The sequence below is a fragment of the Physcomitrium patens genome, chromosome 9, assembly GCF_059467195.1.
Source record: "Physcomitrium patens ecotype Gransden chromosome 9, ASM5946719v1, whole genome shotgun sequence".
In the NCBI taxonomy this organism is placed as follows: domain Eukaryota; kingdom Viridiplantae; phylum Streptophyta; class Bryopsida; order Funariales; family Funariaceae; genus Physcomitrium; species Physcomitrium patens.
This window is the reverse complement of record NC_143418.1, coordinates 2,814,326-2,833,474: the sequence shown is the minus strand read 5'-3', so window position 1 is coordinate 2,833,474 and position 19,149 is coordinate 2,814,326. Positions and strand designations below refer to the sequence as shown.

The 19,149-nt window shown below is 39.1% G+C and overlaps 1 protein-coding gene across 7 annotated transcripts; it reads right to left on the bottom strand.

The window, feature by feature from the left end:
• Positions 1–7,815: 7,815 nt before the first annotated feature.
• On the bottom strand, positions 7,816–17,442 carry LOC112287018 (enhancer of mRNA-decapping protein 4). Of its 7 annotated transcripts, none has more exons than XM_024529603.3 (14): positions 17,303–17,442; positions 14,882–15,881; positions 14,706–14,755; positions 14,237–14,396; positions 13,770–13,997; positions 13,472–13,600; positions 11,419–13,281; positions 11,175–11,259; positions 10,594–10,868; positions 10,210–10,326; positions 9,918–10,088; positions 9,622–9,777; positions 9,362–9,505; positions 7,816–9,228 (listed from the first exon to the last, which is right to left on the bottom strand). In XM_024529603.3, exons 2-14 carry the CDS (start codon positions 15,830–15,832, stop codon positions 8,899–8,901), a joined length of 4,659 nt encoding a protein of 1,552 aa, XP_024385371.1. In that variant the 5' UTR covers positions 15,833–15,881; positions 17,303–17,442; the 3' UTR covers positions 7,816–8,898. The 7 variants fall into 7 exon arrangements, with proteins under 7 accessions (XP_024385371.1, XP_024385373.1, XP_024385368.1 ...); XM_024529605.3 differs by having other exon boundaries at positions 17,307–17,406; XM_024529600.3 differs by having other exon boundaries at positions 17,088–17,310.
• Positions 17,443–19,149: the final 1,707 nt, after the last annotated feature.

The window sequence follows — 19,149 nt, the reverse complement described above, 5'->3', positions numbered from 1 at the left end:
TCAAGTCCTAATTTTTCAAAGAATAGCCAGTTTAAACATCCTTCAAGTTTGAAACAACAAGAATGCATTGGCACTAATTTGTGCTCTTTTGTTGTGTGCCCTAGCCTAATCATGTATCCAAAGCTTCAGTTCTAGCTTTAAAAAGAGAATCATGCTAAAAGTATCATAATACACTTGCTTGCATTTTAAATTATAGAAGTGATCTTGTCATCTACCATTTTGTGTAAGGATCTTCTACCAATTGTGGTCTCTATAAGGAATTGGATTAGGTGCTATTATAAGAGGTAGTTCACAACAGAGAGGATGTCCATTGTATAATTTGCAACTAATGTATGGATTAAATTGTAAACTTTGTTGCACACAATTCAATTTAACTACCATACTAGATTAACCAAGTGCTTGATATGCATAGATGGTTTAGACCAATGAGTATGAAGATATAAAAAAAACACTTATAATCCAAGTTATGCCAACACTGTTTGCATGAAACAAAAATTATAAGTTGCAAGTTTTTCTTTCGTTGTACATGCAATTGTTTAAGAGTCATGTGCTTAGGCTCTCAAAATGGCACCCTCTTCATAGCCAATAAGAATGCAATGTTGTTCATACCACCAACTCAATGTTGGCAAATATATGATGATAGTCTATAGAACTTTAATTTAACAAACATGTATCATGGAATGCAGTTGGAGTAATTTGAAGGCATAATGTAGATATTAGGCATATGTAGCATTGCAATAGAGCAATGGATAATAAACAATAAATGTTGGTGATAACTTATCATCAATTAAGGTACATTTTCTATTACTACAAATTTGAGGAATATATTTGCTATTATCAAGAATACATGGATATTCTTGATATTATAGCATACTTGAGGAATATATATGATATTTTTTCTAGATATGACTTATGCTTCTCATTCACACAAGTTATAAATATTAGGGTTGGTGTGGATTAGGATTGGATCTAAATTAAGGTTTTAGCTTGTTACTATTTGTTAATCTATGACTAGGTTTTTATTAGTACTCAAATTTAGAAAATCTCTTTGATATGTATCGAGAATATTAAATATAGTTGACACTCTCTATAACTTTTATTGTAGTTACAATAAATACTATAGCTATAATGTTTAAAATATAGTGGAGAGAAACTATTTATCTTCTCTCTTTTTCTTTATATACAAGTAAAACAATCACATCAATATATAGTTTTGTTTAGAAGCTCACTTTCCTTCTGTATACTCTCTCTTCTATGTATGTATGTGTGTGTGTATGTATGTATTTTTGTATATGTGTGCATATTATTTTTAGCTACTCTTATGTCTCTTTAAAATATTCTCAACTCATTATTACCAAAACTGTTTCTATGTACTACTCTTGGTTCTTAAAAACTTGTGTACAACTTGTCCTATACCTTCTTCTTATTTTTTTTTCTTACATTGTATGACCTTGCTTGCTTGTAACTTACTACGTCTTGCTAGTTGCGTCCTACCAACTATTGCTACTTTTGCCTATCTTCACAACCCTACCACCAAATTGTAGTCCGTAGTCACTGTTGCCATCATTCTCAGCTGTCATTCTCGTTGTTTTTTATCATTATCTACCATCACTGTCTGCTATTGTTGTCACTATCCGTTGTAGTCCATTGCAAATCTTTATTTTTGTAGAATATATATATATATATATATATATATATATATATATGTATATATATCTTCTTAAATTTTTTAATATTTTTGATTTCAAATTCAGCTTTGTTATTTTATTTGACTTTACATTTTAAGGTGAATTTTATTCAACTTTTTTCACTTGATCTTATATTTTTTTAATAGATTTATTTATAATAAGTGCTTCAACATCCTCAATTGCCTCTACTATGTTTCCAACTATCACCACTATATCCCAATATTTTCAAGCTTTTTTATTTCCACTATTGGATGTTGATGGAAATAATTATCTATTATGGATAAAAATGGCAAAAATAAATTTATTTATAGAACAATTCTTGGATGTAATTTTATTTGAAGAATCTCTTATAGTAAGTACTTTTATTCCTATTACTATTTGTTGAAAAGTACTTCTTCTCCTTCATTGTCATCTTCTATTTATATTATAATATCAATATTTGGAAATGGGAGATCTAACCAAGCTTTGGAAGAATCTTAAATATAGGTTTGATCATCAAAAGACCATTTTCCTTCTATGTGATGTCATGATTGGATACATTTACGTGTCTTGGATTTTCAAAATTTAAATGCTTTCAACAATGAAATATATTATATTGACTGACAACTACAGTTGTATGAACAAAGCATCTCTAAAGAAGAAATGATTGAAAAAATTCTCTCTATATTTCCTCCTATATCTGTTAAGCTTGCACAACAATATAAAAACATGAAATTTCAAAGTCATCTTGATCTCATGTCTTATCTATTTCTTATGAAGAAATAGAATAAACTACTTTTACATAATATGGAAGCTCATCCTATTGGAACTGAAATTCTAAAATTTTATGCACTTAATATTTCAAAGTCTAAGAAAGAATTATACAAATATAGAAAAGGTACTCATAAGCACCAAGTTAATCATGGTTGTGACTATTTTCACTCATATGGAAAGAATAAATGTTTTATTATTAATTATAATAGAAAACAAAAATTAGAGATACATTTTTGCCATAAATATGGTATGATTTGATATTTAGTACATGTATGCTGTACTTCAAAATACTTTATTAAATTTTTCTAAAAAAATAAGAAAATTTGAACTGAAGCTCGTGAAGTTCATATCATAGATACATCAAAGGACTTAATTTGTATTGATGATTTAGAGGTTTATATGAATGACAAAACCTCTAATAATGAATCAAATGATGTACTCATTGATTTTGCAACAACACATATTATCCTGTAGGATAGACAATTTTTTACTAAAAAATCTTTAACTTGGCAAACTAGAAATTTGATGACCATGGCTGGAGCAAATACATTTCATTTCCAAGAAGGAGCAACAATGGTATTATTGCTTGTAGGCTCCATCATAAAATATAAATATGTAATATTTGTGCTCTTAGCATTTTGTAGTCTGATCAGCTACAAAGATATACATGCCAATGGTTATAACCTCTCAACCACCATTCTAGATATGCAAGAGGTTTTGATTCTTGCACAAAATCATAAAGTTGTTGAAAAAGCCTTTACTATGATAAATAGTTTATATCAAATTATAATCCAACTTTTCATTATATTTAATTTTGCATCATATATCACAGAGAGTCACGTTTTTTTTTGGCATGGACATTGACACATCCAAGATCCATATTATTTCAAAAGATAATTCTATATATAATTGGGCATAATTTAAAACTTGTAAATATAGATTTTGTAGAATTATGTTGTTCATGTGTACAAGGTATGATGATTGCTTGGTCTTCAATTTGGGAACTCCCACAAGAATTACCACCAATGCTTGAAAGATTGCATAGTGATATTTGTAGTCCTATTAATCCAATATTTGGACCATTTTATTATTTTTTGATCCTTATTGATGCATCAGGAATACAATCACATGTTTCATTATTATTGATAAAAAACATGATGTTTGCCAATCTAATATCTATGCTTATTCATTTTTGGGCATATTTTCCTAATTATACTATCAAAACATTGCATATGAACAATGCAAAAGAATTTGTATTAAAGTCTTGTAAAGACTATTGTATTGCAACAAAGATTGAATTGACATATTATATTCTATATGAACATGCTCAAAATGGACTTACAAAGTCATTTATAAAGCATATACAACTCATTACTTGACCACTCTTTTAAACAAATTTACCTGCATTTATGTGGAATCATGCAGTTTTGCATGCTATAACATTAATATGCCTTTGTCCCTCTTCTCTTGAAATTATTACATGATAAGAACTCATTTTAGGTCCTTTCCTTAATATATCTCATCTACATATATTTGATTGCTGTGCTTAGGTTCTAGTACTAGAATATCAAAGGCATACCATTGAAGCTCATCTATAAGACGACATATATGTTGATTTTGATTCTCCAAGTATTATTTGTATTTTTAATCCATTAACTAGCACATTATTATGTGCATATTTTCAAAATTGTCATTTTGAAGAGAATGTATTCTTATCTCTTGAGGAGGAGTATCTAATCAAAAAAGAAATATAATACTTCTATTTGAAGCACAAGAAAAATTTAAAATGAATCCTAATCCTAGAACATCTTTAGCTGAAACTGAAGTTGTCAAGATTTTGTATCTAAAATAGATTGCAAATCAAACACTTGATGGCTTTAATAATATGCCTTAGATTACAAGAGTTTCTATTAATGAGGCTCAAAATGTACCTACTCAAATTACAATACTACTAATTAATATGCCTAAAGTTATAACATTAAAAACTACAAAGACTCATGGACCACCTAAGCAACCATATAAAAAGAAACCTATAACATGCGCTGATTCTAGTATTATTTCTGTAGAAATTCCTACTAAATCTATGGGACCATCAATTAATGATGATATGTCCATGTAATTTATATCTTTACCTCATGCAATAGAAAATCTTGATATTAAGAAGAAAAAAATCAAGTTGAGTACAAAATTATTTATTCTATATTGTGCTACAAATGACATTTGGCATAGTCCATCTATTACAATAGATGAATCATTTATATGCATGATTGTAGAAGTTCTTTCTTATGAAGAAGAGAATCTTGAACCTCAAACCATTGAGGAAGCAATGCGTCGCTCTGACTTGTTAAAATGAAAAAATGCCATCAAGAAGGAGTATATCTCTTTGTGTAAGAAAAAAATCTTTGATCCAATTGTGGATACTTACATATCACCCTACAAGATATAAGATGGTATTAATATGTAAGCAAGATACTAAAGCTGAAATAACTTGTTATAAAGCTTGTCTTATTGCCCAAGGATTTATCAAACAATTTGGCATTGATTATGAATCTACATATTCTCTAGTCATAGGTTCAATTACATTCTCATATATTATTGGAATAGTAGTCCATGCCACTCTTGAGATGCATCTCATGGATGTGATAACTACATATCTATATGATTCTCTTGATGTAGATATTTATATAAAAGTTCTACGTGGTTTATACACAGAAACTCCAAATGTATCTACTCTAGGACGATATTGTGGTATTAAATTACACAAGGCCCTATATGCTCTAAAACAATCTAGATGCATGTGGTATCAATATAATTGAGATTATTTAATTACAAATAAGTTTGTAAGTGACCCATTAATCTTTTTTTTTTATCAAATTAGATAAAATTAGTTTTGTGATTATTGTTATATATGTTGATGATCTTAATCTAGTGGATATTAGATCTATATGCTTTATAGCTACTAACTTACTTATCTATGAATTTGACATAAAAATTCTAGAAAAAATAACTTTTTGTATTAGTCTTCAAATTAAGCATTTTATAGATGGTAGCATTTTTTTCTACTAATTAACATATATTAAACAAATCTTACAGAGATTGAATATGATTAATGCTTATCTATTGTCAACACCAATGATTGGACATGGTTATGATGGTGATGATATATACCATCCATGCTAGAGAGAAGAGAAAAGATTGAGAGATTAGTATCCATACCTTGCAGTAATTAGAGCACTTTTATATTTAGTCACATCTACAAGATCAGATATTGCATTTTTAGTGAGTATTCTTACAAGACATAGTGCACGTCCAATACTATGACATTAGAATGGAATCAAATACTTATTTCATTATTTAACAGGTACTAAAGACTTAGAAATATATTACACATGATCTATAGATTCAAAATTAAATAGATATTGTGAGACAAGATATAAATCTAATATTGCAACAGCTAAATCTCACATAGGATATGTATTCTTAAGACATGGAGTTGAAATATTATAAAAATTAGTGAAGCAAACTATAATTGCAACTTCATCCAACCATGCAAAAATTATTGCCTTACATGAAGCATCTCGAGAATGTATTTAATTACGATCAATTAATAAATTCATTTAGACAACGAGTAGACTTTCCTATGATGATTCTCTAGTTATTTTGCATGAAGATAATAGTGCTTTTGTTGCACAAATGCAAGTTGGTTTCATTAAAGGTTACAAGACAAAGCATATTGATCCAAAATATTTTAGTTACATCCATGATTTGATTATTAATAAAGTACTTAAGATCAAGAAAATTGAATCTATAAATAACCTTGTTGATTTCTTCACCAAAGCTCTCCCTTTTTACAACCATCGCCAACTTACTTATGACATTAGCATGTGGGGACTTGCTTTTCTTGAGCAAGAAAGTTAATGAATTTTTTACATAATTAAGAAAAATGAGGTTGTACTCTTTTTTTTTTTTTTTATCTATGGTTTTTGTCCTTGAATACAATAAGATTTTCTTAGATAAGGTTTTAATGAAAGAGCAGCTGTTGATCATGTGAGATTACAAAATAATATATATTATAATTCTATACAAATTTTATGTTATATAAATATTATGACAAGTAAGGAGGAGTATTGAGCATTAAATGTAGCCAATGCATTCCATAACATTCACTATAGTTACAATAAATATCGTAGCTATAGTATTTAGAATGTAGTAGGGAGAAATTGTTTTTCTCTCTTTTTCTTTGTATATAAGTGAGACAACCACATCAATACATAGTTTTGTTTAGAAGCTCTCTCTCCTTCTATATACTTTGTGTGTGTATGTGTGTGTGTTTTGTGTATGTGTGCACATTACTTCTAGCTACTCTTGTATCTCTCTAAGACATTCTCAACAATATCCCTTTCAATCACAAGAAAGGTTAAGCTTTTCACAAATTGAATATAACCCTAAAACTTGAAAAGCCTACCTTAGATTCACCTTCAATCACACAATGGGCCTAGCTCAAAATCATATTTCTTTCCATCCTATATTTTGCATGTGTTGTGTAAATCTTTTCTGTTGGTTTTTTAAAATGCAACATTTGTAATATATTCATTATATATATATATATATATATATATTCATTTATCATGTTATATATTTTTCTAATATTAGGTTCTACATATTATAAATTTAAGATATCCTTTGATTTTGTATCAATTTTGTGTTCCTTTGCATCACTCACATTTACCCTGAAACTATTGGATCCTTCCTTCGCCTTATATTTAAGACAAGTCAACCTTTACTAGGATTAGTCGACTTAAGCTGTTCTACCTAATTACGATGACAAGAGCCTTAACCCAACCAACTCAGCAAACTAAACTTGATTTTCCCACATTATTTTGACACCCAAGGTCATCGCTGCTCAGCCCGCATGCCTAGATCTAACAACCCTCTTCAATTGTCTAAGGCACAATTTGGACAAATATTAAGGGTATGTACTCATGCTAGCATTCGGATGCCACTGAAGAAAGTTCAATGTTGGCCATAACCTGCAACTAGTAAGTGGTCTTTGCTGGTGCAGGCTCTCCTCTGGACATGCCGGACAAGACTGTAACTTGCGAGATGAACAAGCCCCTTGTCGATCATGGGCATGCTGGCTATGATTTGAGCCTACAACAAAATCGGTTGCTATTTTTTCTGTACTCTTTCATGCTTCTAAATGCCGAGAACAGTTTCATGCTATAGAGTTCACATGGTGGTAGAAAAGTCAGTTCGCTTGTGGAGGATCTGACTGTTCCTGACAAAGCTAGAGTAGAGGTTTATGCACAAATAACACAACCATCCAAAAGAAAACTCCCACATCAAATCCATCTCCCACAGATGTAGACTATAATTATCATTGTTGTGTGTAAACTCGATTACTGTGGACGGCAATTACACCACACTTCGCCTTGAGTGCATTAAAAAGGAGAAGCAAACTACAATGATGACCAGGCATAAAGTAAAAATGGTATCGAAAACTTGAGCGCGCCATGTGCTGAAGCACTAATATATCAATCCACGTCAATTTCTAGACCGCAGAAAACATAGATCGGCGTCATCTTCTATCACGGAAGACGCAAACATCTGGGTCATCCTTACATTGAAACGCACTTCATATCATCCTCCACGTTCATCGAACAAAAGCTTTGGAGCAACAACCTTCAGCTGACCCCAACCAGAAAAACAGGACTTGTGTGCTGAATTCTGCCTGGCTTTCCACCACCAGTCGCACTATACAAATAACACTCAGCCCCACAAAGTCCTCGGCGCCTTCACATGGGCACATCCTGTACTTCCTGCACTTATATCTAAAGTATCGACAGTCGCAAACCAGGTCAACACCCAGCAATGTCAACTAGCGCATGTAACTTCTTACCTCGTTGATTTACAACACCAGTGAAGACCCTCTGGGACAAGATTCGCCCCCTTGAAATCTGCTCAAAGGCAAGGATACTGCTGTATCTAACGATGATCACCTAGTCACACAGATAACGGCCTAAAGAGAAAATAGATCGGCTGTTGCCTAACTTTCATATCTCATACAACTATAGCCTGGACTGTACAAAACGCAGCCCATATTTCTGTACAGTTCTCCCCATTGTCACCTCTTGACGAACCTTCGCAACAGTTTGGAAGGATTCAACTTCAGAAACTCATGTATTGACCATTTCTCCACTTTCTCCACATCAAACCCCTCAGTAGCCACACAAACCGTAGCAACCCCCCCCCCCAACTTCCACCACCATTCCATATTAACACTCATGACCAACTCTAATGCTCTGGGAGATTCTCATGCACACCGAAAACGAACCAGACAGCTCCCAAGGCGTGGGCATCTAGTCCTGCGTCTTTTTGATCAGCCCTTGTGGATCTTCCTAATGGGATCAGCCCTCCCCCTCTCTTCTGCTGCTGCAAGAATGCGTCAGCATCTACCTCATTGTTTGCAAGATGTCAACAAAGACCGGACAACGTGGATAACAAGTCTCAAATTCGACTGCTCTCCTGGAACCGTCGTCTGGTCTCCTGAAACCGTCGTCTGCTCCATTTGTCGGAGCAAGTTCTGGTGAAGCTGATGTAGAAAGGGTCGCATATGGGGAGCCAGCAACGGATCATCGGGGTTCAGCGCCAGTGCTGCCTCCCGGATCCAAGACAGCTTCCGAGTTGTGTCTTTGTCCAAATCGCAACCCAGCTGCTGAACTAATGACAGCAGTACTCCTTGACTCAACGGTAGTGGGACTGTGCTGAAAAGATGAGCCTCATTCAACTGCCACAATGGCAGATCACTCGCACACATCAGTCTCTTCGCATCCAGTCATATGTTCTCTGAGATCTCACTTCATAACACCTACCGACCAACCACAATCCTACACACCATTTAAACGCAAACTAAGCCATACCTGCATACACAGCCACGAAACAACTGCTACGTCGCTCAAAGACAGAGCCTTGTTGAATGCTTCTTCGAGCTTGCCCTCCTTCAAAAGTCTGATGAGTTCGATCGTAGGATCCAACGTCTCTTCCAGGTGCTGCACAGAAAGCACCTAAAACAAAACGAAGTAAACATGTTAGAAAGAAAAATTCCCACCAAACACAACACACACAATTTTATCACCCAGGTCAATTCTCGCTAGGGTTCAACGCATGCATGGTCACGGACCTTGTCAGGAAGCCCGCCATTGATCTGATTGTTGGCAGGCTGAGCGCGGGCTGCATTTGCACTCGCGTTCTCTGCAAGAATCATAAGTTTCTTCTGGCCATCTGCTAATTCTCCCTTCAACGAGTCCGCGAGTCTGTTAGCCGATGCCACAGTGTCCTGCACAGTACATCAAACGAAGCCCGCTCATAAGCCTCCAACCGTCATTGCGCTGCATGCGATTGAAAACATTTAATCTCCATACAAATTGCCCAAACATAAACTCCAATAGCACTTCCAGCGTCAAGAACCAGGCAAACCTTCAATGTGGAAGCGAGGTCAGAATGAGACGACAGAAGCTGCTCCTGAGCATGCTGAGTGTATTCAGACATGCCATGCTGGAACGATGACTCCACTTGATCAAACATGGTTTGACATGTCCGCTCGAAAGATGGAAGAACAGTACTTTCAAAGCACGTTCGTAACGCATCCTGCAAAAACACATAAACCCCGCCCAAACGTTGCCATACCACATCAAACTCATTAATGGTACAAACACAACACAATCATGCCGACGGGCTGCTGTCTCTCTATACACGCTTCTCTAATCACCTGCAAGACTTGTCGACCAATCGTTTGAAACAGGGTCTGTATCTGCCGGGTCACTGTTCCCTCCAACTTCGCGCCTACCGATTTCTCCAGGTGTGGTAACATTTTCTCTGCAGAACCCTATAATGCACGATTCCCACCACCCAAACCTTCACTTAGACCGTGTAGCATAACTCAACGTCAACCGTGACTAAAAACTATCCCAGCTGCATCATTTCTTGCACACAAATAACATTGCCCTACAACTGTAATCGGACCGTTTCGAAACCCGTCGCAAGTGCGCGTTCACAACACAACATGAGGAAGCTTAGATAGTAATAGTAATAGTTCAAAATACACATAAATCACAAGAACTATGCCCTGCGATCAAGTTTCAATCACAGCCACCTGAAAGGACTCGGCCACAATTGCCGCAACCGCTTTATGCAGAGGAGGAAGAACCGCCTGTGCCACCACTGGACCAATCGCAGCAAATTCCTTCTTGAATCCGCGTTCCAAAGCAACCGGCATATCTTTGCTCACAAAATTTGTTAACATCATCGTCACCTGCTGCACTCTCTCACGCTCTTGCTTCTCTCTCCGTACATTCTCTTCCGCTAACCGTGCCCACATGGCGTCGACATGTGCTTTTAACATCTTCTCCATCCGCTGCCCTAGCGCAACTGAAAACAGCATCCAACGTTCGCGTGTTCACAAAAAACAATAATTCCCAATGCACCCGTAACTAACTACGGCTGCAAATTGCATTTAGCCACAAGTACAAGGCTTGCCTAATTAGGCACTTCGACACCACAAATGTAATACAACACCTAACACTGCAAGTTGGTGATTAATTAGGCATCGGAATCCATCCACACGAACAACTACGTATTACTCTCCGATCGCAATAAATAAGCAAATAAATAGGTGACCCTCCGAAAAAGACGCACGTTCCAAAATATCCTTTTCCACAACAAAGAAGAGCGTACCTTCCATCCGCTTGCCCTCCTTCTGAACAGGCACAGCCACCATCACAGCCATCTGCTTCTGGATTTCTTTCTGCATGGTCACCAACTGTCACAAGCCCACGCCAACTTACCAACGTTAACATTTACACTCTTCCTCACTGCTGAGCCTGCTACAAAACCGTCAGGTGCAGGACTTTGAAACAACCAGGTGTACAATGAACCAGGTCAATAAAACCCGCTTCAACAACCAATCCAAAAAGCATACCTGGTTCAGTGACTCTTGCATTGAAGCCACTTGCGCCAGGAAAGCAGGGTCGATGGCAGCAGGAGCAGTGGAAGGTGCTGCGGCTGCCATCGGCGTTGACGATGAAACTGGATCTACAATGTGGCTGGTTTCACCTTCTGGCTTTAATCCAGGCCCCAACATACTTGACACCTGAGAGGGTATTGCAGAACTAGACCCAATACCACCCACGTTCGTCTTGTTCTTGTTCTTCCTTCCCTTTACATTTGCTACCTGAAGTAAAGGCAACTCGCCGCTACCATCTCTGAAACTCAGCTCTCTCAGCCTGTGGTTTACGTCCTCCGTGTCAATCAAGAGTCGCTCCTTATCTTGTGAAACTTCGCCCTCTTCTACCTGTGAGTTCTCTCCTACATAAAGGTCTATGCCAACCTGGGATACCGAGTGCTCTTTGCCCACGTAATCATTTCCTAAAATTTGAGTTGTCTCTAGAGACTCTAACAAGGAGGATGACAGAACCTCCTTCCCACTGATATCATTTTGGACAACTAAGATATTAGATTCCACTACCTCCTTCTCCATAACCACGCTGGAATCCTCGCCAACGAACCCATCGCTGCTGCCACTACCCTTGGATAGCAGTTTCTTTCCATCCTCGCCAATCTGTTCTTGATCAGGAATTGATAGCGGAGCGTTATAGACTTCAGAATTCTTTGTCCCAGCTACCAAGTTCATCAGTTCTGAGGGAGTTATCAAATGAAGAACTTGATGGAGAATTCCAGGCTGAGATAAATTCGAGGTCTTGGCACTGCTACTGTCTGCAGATGCGTCCCTGTGTATTTTTCCCGAAACTTCGTCTACAGAGGTGGTGCTTGAATTGGACTGCGCCATGTCCAGATTCGACACATTAAGGGGTGGCATCAAAGAAGATGCCTCCGGTATAGTCATGTAAGCATCCTCTCCCTTCTGCTTAGTTCCCATCGAGACTTGGTGCGAATCGGGAACCCTGACTGGGCTCCTTGACCGCGATCTTCGCGAGGCGGAGGGTTGCGCACTGCCTGCAGCTGCCACTTCTGACTTGCCGGACATTTGCGCCAGGAGCTCTGCACTTGATGAAAACTCAGAACTAACCTTCCCGCTCTCCTTCTTCTGTGACTTTGTGGAACCTTGCAACAATGCATTGAAGTCCATTGATATGCTCTTCTCCACGTGATGTGCAGGTGACGCCTCCGGCCGACCAAATTCCACCGGACTTCCGAAAGACGAAGAGACGACCGGGGTTCTAGCAGGAACGCTCACGTTGGTTGCAGTGGATGTCACCGAGCTCACAACAGATACAGGTCCAGGCCCCATGTCTATCAAGTCAGGGACGCTGATGTTCTCCGACCGGTCAGTATCCTGTACACCACGCAAAACCGGGCGTTCACGAGCTCCTGGAGTTTCAGGCACAATGTCATCCACAGGTGGCAAACACTGTGACACGTCCAGGTCGTACTGTTGGATCGCCTGTGTCTGAACACAATAAATCTGGACCTTCCCTTCTCCGGCCTCGGACACACCGTCCTCGGCAACTGTCAAGCTCAGAATAGTCATTTTTACAGAAAATTCCGCCAGGTAGTTCATTCGTGCAGCCGCTGGGCTGTGCCCAAATTCCACATGAATCGCATATATGGCATTCTTCTTTGCATTCGCCAACAAAATCAGGCTAGCACGAGAAGCTAAAACCATCTGATTAAAAATCGCATCCCCGTAGTTTCCATCAACGACTTCCGAGCTCTGAAACTCCAATGTTTGTATGCATCGCCAGGCTCCTGTGCCTGACTTCGAACGTGGATCCTCTGAACTACTTATTGGCGCCCACAATTTCAACTCTCTGTTCAATGGCCCCTGGAGACAACGTATACAAACAGAATTTTACAAGTGGGAACACGTCCAGTGCATCACAATCGCTTGCTGCATCGGACGCTAAACATGATCGGAGCAACCTTTCACAACGCTCGCTGTATAGTCTGATGCTAAGCACACAAGTTTGGACGTTTCAATTCAACGGAAAGGAACAAGGCAGGATGAAACCTACCGCAGTAAGCAGAACGTGATGGTCAGGACGCCGCGGTGCTGACAAAAAGGCAACTGCGGACACTGGCTCTCCACCATGAGGCACGATACTCAGGAGCGGGCTTCTGCTGTTGTCCCCCCATATGCGCATCTGCGCCGTGTAATACAACCAACAATTCAATCGTGAGCCACACATTCAAAATACGCGTACAACTGGTAATAAACGACACACCACATTAGCTCTCCTGCCCCGAAGATCAAATCAATTGCTCCCTCAATGCTATCAGAACTTCGAATTACAACACAGGAAAAATCTGTACCGTGCCATCTTGTGAGACTGATGCCACCCTGAAGGTGGAAAACGATGGAACTGCCAAATCCGTCACAGTACCATCGTGAATGCCAACCACATTCACTCCATCTACTGGCTTCTCCACGTGACATTGAAGAGGTTGGTCAACGGAAAAACCTCCTGGAGGTGCAGCCTGCTGCACCTTACCTACATCTATGTTCAAGACATACTGCCCGATCGCCACCGCCAACACATTCTGTATCAAACATGCGAGACATTTCACCTTCAGTGACAAAGCCGCACATACGCAACACAAACCCTCTCGGCAACGAATGTATACTTCATTCCAAGACACCAGATAACAATTATGTCATCATGTGTCGATGCCGATTAAGATAAGACGCCTAGTTCATGCAGAAAATACTAAGAGCAAGTATATATCAAATAGCGACAGCACTACATTTATTTTCATTCAACTTTATCCTTGAGACTTGCCTGCATTTGGAGATTCCAGCATACGCGTGGATGACATGATTTCCAGTCCCCAATAAATTCGATGGCTAGCAATATCTGCTCTGTGATGAGAACCTTGCCAACCTCGGGGGATGGTCCCTCCAGGATCCGTCGAACAAAAATGCGACCATCCACACTTGCACTGCAAGACACACAGAACACCATCAGAAATGACAAGCCTCCATCCGACGAATTAAATACCAACATTGTCCCGGATTAATTGTTCTATTTCTGTATGAATTCCATAAGCCAGTCCCTAGCTCTGGCAGACCCGCACCCTGTAGCTGTGTAGACCGTGATTGAGTTGGACACTGAAATTCACCACTCTGAACAACTGAATTTAATCTTCTACTAATAACACGACATTTCGTTGTGTGCAACGCCAAACTAAGAGAAACTCCCCCCGATATACGGACAGCACAAGCATGCAGGTGAGGTGCAGAGAGAAAACCTTGCAAGAAGATGCTGGTCCTCTGACAAAAACACCATATCCGTCACCCTCTGCCATCAACAAATGAAACAATAAGTGTGTAAACACGAAACAGCAACAACTGCACAACCATCTTACAGTCAACCACGGCATCCACTGCAAATAAAGCCGAATTCTTTTCAGTAATTGTCTAGTACCTGAGTATGACCTCGAAGAAGCGCTCTTAATGCAGTGTCGATGTTCAGGATACGAATCGTGCCTTGGCGCAGTCCGTAGCAGATGTACCTTTTGTTAACGGCAATCTGTCTCCCGACCACTAGATGCGGATCGGACCCATAAACTGTAATAGGGCTAACTTCCAACTGGGGCTGCGCCTCTCCAGATTTACGAACATCCACATCGTACAAGACGTGATCCCCCCACAGATGCCGACCGCGTGGTTTCTTGCCACTCGACCCCCTACTAGACGCGGTGGAAGTCACTTGGGAAACTGGAGCTGGCGGAGCTGTAGGCAGTGCCGGAGCCAGTGCAGGTGGAGGGACAGAAACATCCTGGCTAATTACCGGAGACGAACGGGGTCGTTCGGTGCTGCTTTGTTGGATTCCTGAAAGCAATGAACCATCATCGCTGCTGGGAGCTTCCGCTCCGCCATGTGTTGTCAGAAGAGCCATGAGACGGGCGCCATCCAAAGGAGAGGTTGATGCCTGGTTTGGGCCGCCACTGCCTTGAGGCAAAGAAGATAAAGAAAGAGATGAATGAGGAGGGTTGCCATGTAGAGAGCTCAGGGAACCCGGAGAGGGGAACTGGCCCTGCTGTTGCTGCTGTTGTTGCTGCTGCTGCTGCTGCTGCTGGTTGTAGGGCGCAGTATTATAGTTTGACGGCCGCACTCCATGCTCCTGCTGATAGTGTATGTATGGGTGGAATACGTGAGGTTGCCCTTGTTGTTGCTGCGCACTATACTGAAAATTTTGGGGTGGCATACTTGGAAAAGAACCAGGGTTGGTTGGAAAACATCCTGGACTCTGAGGAAATTGACTAGGGGGGTACGGGGTATGAGAAGGGTATTGAGGAGGGGGATATGGGCTCGGAGGTTGCTTGTTGAAGAAATTATGAATGTCAAAACCTCCGGACGGTCCTGTGGCGCCCATTATGTTCTTATTTCAATAAGGAGCTCCTGGACTCTTCACACTTTCGTTTCTGCCATCCACAACCAATAAACCATTACAACATCTAGGTAGGTAACGATTCATTGAGAGACGGGAATAACATTAGAACCCAGGACCAAAGCCTACTGTCTTACAAGACTAATTACGATCAGATGGGAATTCCGCAAGCAAGGGCGACAAGCATATCTTGATAAGGATAGAGATAAAGCTTGATCCAAGCTATCCTGGACCACCGGCCGAATAAAAATTACAGAATAGGGGGTTCCGCTATAGAAATATTGACCCAGCAAAGCCTGAAGTACAGGATATGCTTTACTGACTGCTAAGTGATGATCCAGTGAAGGCCCTTGCAGGAACAAGCAAACTAACTTATGATCGATAGGCTCAATGACAACGTGTAACACGGAAGTGTGAGATTAACACTCGAACCATCCCCAGAACATCAAAAGAACCCTGTCAGCTTCCTCGTAATGAAACCTCAAACCCGCTAATTTGTTGTAGTTCACGGCAAGATAGAACCACCACAAACTCTACTTCCTGGCACGACAAGTAATACAAACGAAGACAATGGACAAGCCAATTTTACTAAAACGCACCCTAAGTTTTCATTTCCATAACAGCTTTACTATTCATGGAGTGCATAAGTAACCTCAAAACCAACAATAAAACAGAAAGGATTGCATTCATACTACTGCAAACTTTGATAACACTGCACATGGCTGCGTTGTCCCATAAAAATGCAAGATTGAATTTCAAATCAAGATAAGATTACAAAGAAATAAACACAGGCTCACAGATACAGAAAGAAGTTAATAGCAAAAATCTCGACCCAATTCGTTTCCTTCGGCGCAACAGTAAGCTTTGCTACGGGCCCTAATTTCCTTGTACAACCCACAAACACGCCAATAAAGCCCCCGACCAATCAATCAGCATCAACATCCATGTCAGAAACCCAAAAACTGCCCTCGACCGACGACCTAAACCCCGCCACCCCAAAAATTCGGCTTCCGCACTACCCCCCAAACACCTCATCCACCAAGCCCCAAAAATCCAAAACCCAAAATTCCCAACCCTCCTCAGTCACATGCCTCGCGACGACTATGGATCAAACCATCCACACGTCTCCCTCTCCCGCCCAAACTCCCAGCGAGCTAAAAACCGCTCAGCCACCTGACGATCCCAACTGGATACGACACCTACAAAAAAAAACGAACGTGTCCGCGACGGTGGTCTAAACCTCACAAGCTGCTGTTGCTGCTCCTCCTGCTATTGCTGTCACTCCTACAAAAGCCTCCCCCAAAAACCTAGCCGCTGCCGTCGGTGGAGAACCCAGGGATTGCAGACAGAAGTCGAAGCAACAAGCGCAACATGACACGCGCAACGAGAAAAGGGATCTGCCTGGCGCTGCCTTGATGGTGGGCGGGCGGGTGAGGGAGAGGATGCGATACTCACTTACTTACTGCCTGCTTCTGCTTCTGCTTCTCTAAAGCAGGCCAACGTCTTCTTCTAGGAGAAGGGCATCATCATCTTCACCAACATCATCGACTGTGCACTTATTCCTCCCTTCTTCTTCCCTTCCTTCATTCTTCCTTCCCCTTCCCTGCTTTCCTTTCCTTTCCTTTCCTTTCTTTTCTGCGCCTCCTTCCCCTTCTCTACCTCTTCCTTCTCCACCTCCTCTTCCTTCTACTGCTGCTGGTGCGTTGAGCAGCTCCCCCCGTCCTTTTGCAAAAGTCCTCTCGCAACAGGGTGTGCCGGGCGAGTGGGGCCCATTGTAGTTTCGGCGCTACCGCCACGGGGGGAATCTCGGGCGCGGGTCGGGTGGGGCCGCGTTGCCGGCCGGGTGGCCCGGCCCGCGGCGGAGTGCTACAGTCTGATTGATTGATAAACTCAAATCCTTTTCCATCATGTGGGGCCCATTCCCATTCATTCTATTTGGTATTTGGGGTGTGTGAGAGAGAGAGTGAGTGAGCAACAACACACAGTGCGTGCAGTTCGTTTATGGGGCTTTGGAAGTGAAGGGGGGGGGGGGGGGGGGGGGGTGATGAACACAAGCAGCGCATTGCTTACGAGGTGCGGCTTCGTTTTTTGTGTCCCCATCCTCAGCCATTCAAACCGAGTTGCGTAGGCCTTGGGAGAAGCTACAGGAGTTTTGAATTTGTTGTACTAGTTGTGCAAAGATTATGTGATTGTTGGTTGTTGACAAGATTTTGGTTTGTGTGTCCCTTCTGAAATTCTTAATCAACCTTTTCACTTCAATTAGATCTTTTAATATCTTAGTATGTGAAGTGCAATTCTAGGCCAATCCTTTATAAGTCAAGGACATAAAAGACAGTGTATTAAATTATAATATATAATAATGACCTATTTTATAGAATTGTAACTATTGTTCCAACACGTTCTTAAAAAAAATTAAAAACTAAAACTAATCCATTTTATGTTAATATATGTAACTTAATTTGACTAAATTTGTCAAGAATTTGATCAAACAAATGCTTTGAGTTTTACATATAATGTGTGTTTTAAAGTTTTTAGAAATTTGATGCTACCCAATAAATAGAAATAACCAAAAAAAACAATAAACAAAAAAAGTAAAAAATAGTAAATATTTCATTTATTAAACACCTTTTTTTTTCATGACTACATAGAATATAAATCAATATATCTAAACAACAAATTGAATAAAATAATAAATTTTATAAATAGTCCATGCTATTAACAATAATGTTATCAATGCTATATATTATCAAATAGGTATAGTTTTTTAATCTATATAAGAGAACATTATATCTCCTTATTTTTAACCATAAGTTAATTGGTGTCATAAAAAGATAAAAACTTGTAAAGATTTGACCACCCTTCAACTACTCAAAGCTTTGTAATGCATTCCAAATAAAACCTTGAGTATGATATAAATGTTTATTTGAATCTAAAAGTGCTAATATATACGTGTTAAAAATAGATATTCTCTAAATTGGATTCATCTTTAGGTTTATAAAAACCAATAATATACACAACAAAGCATACGTACTTATTTTGATTATTTTTGCATTACTAAATCAATCCATATTTGTTTTAGGAATACTGAAATTTTATGTTGTAATTATAAGAATATATTTTATCATTTTTATAAAAAATAAAATATTTATTTAATAATAATTAATAGAAAATAAAAAAATATTTATTGACTTAAAAAACATAAAATAATCTATCTATGATGTATAAATTAATAATTTGAACATACTTTGTAATTGTAATCTAAGATTGATTGTATTAGCTTTGAAATATTTCTAAATCCATAA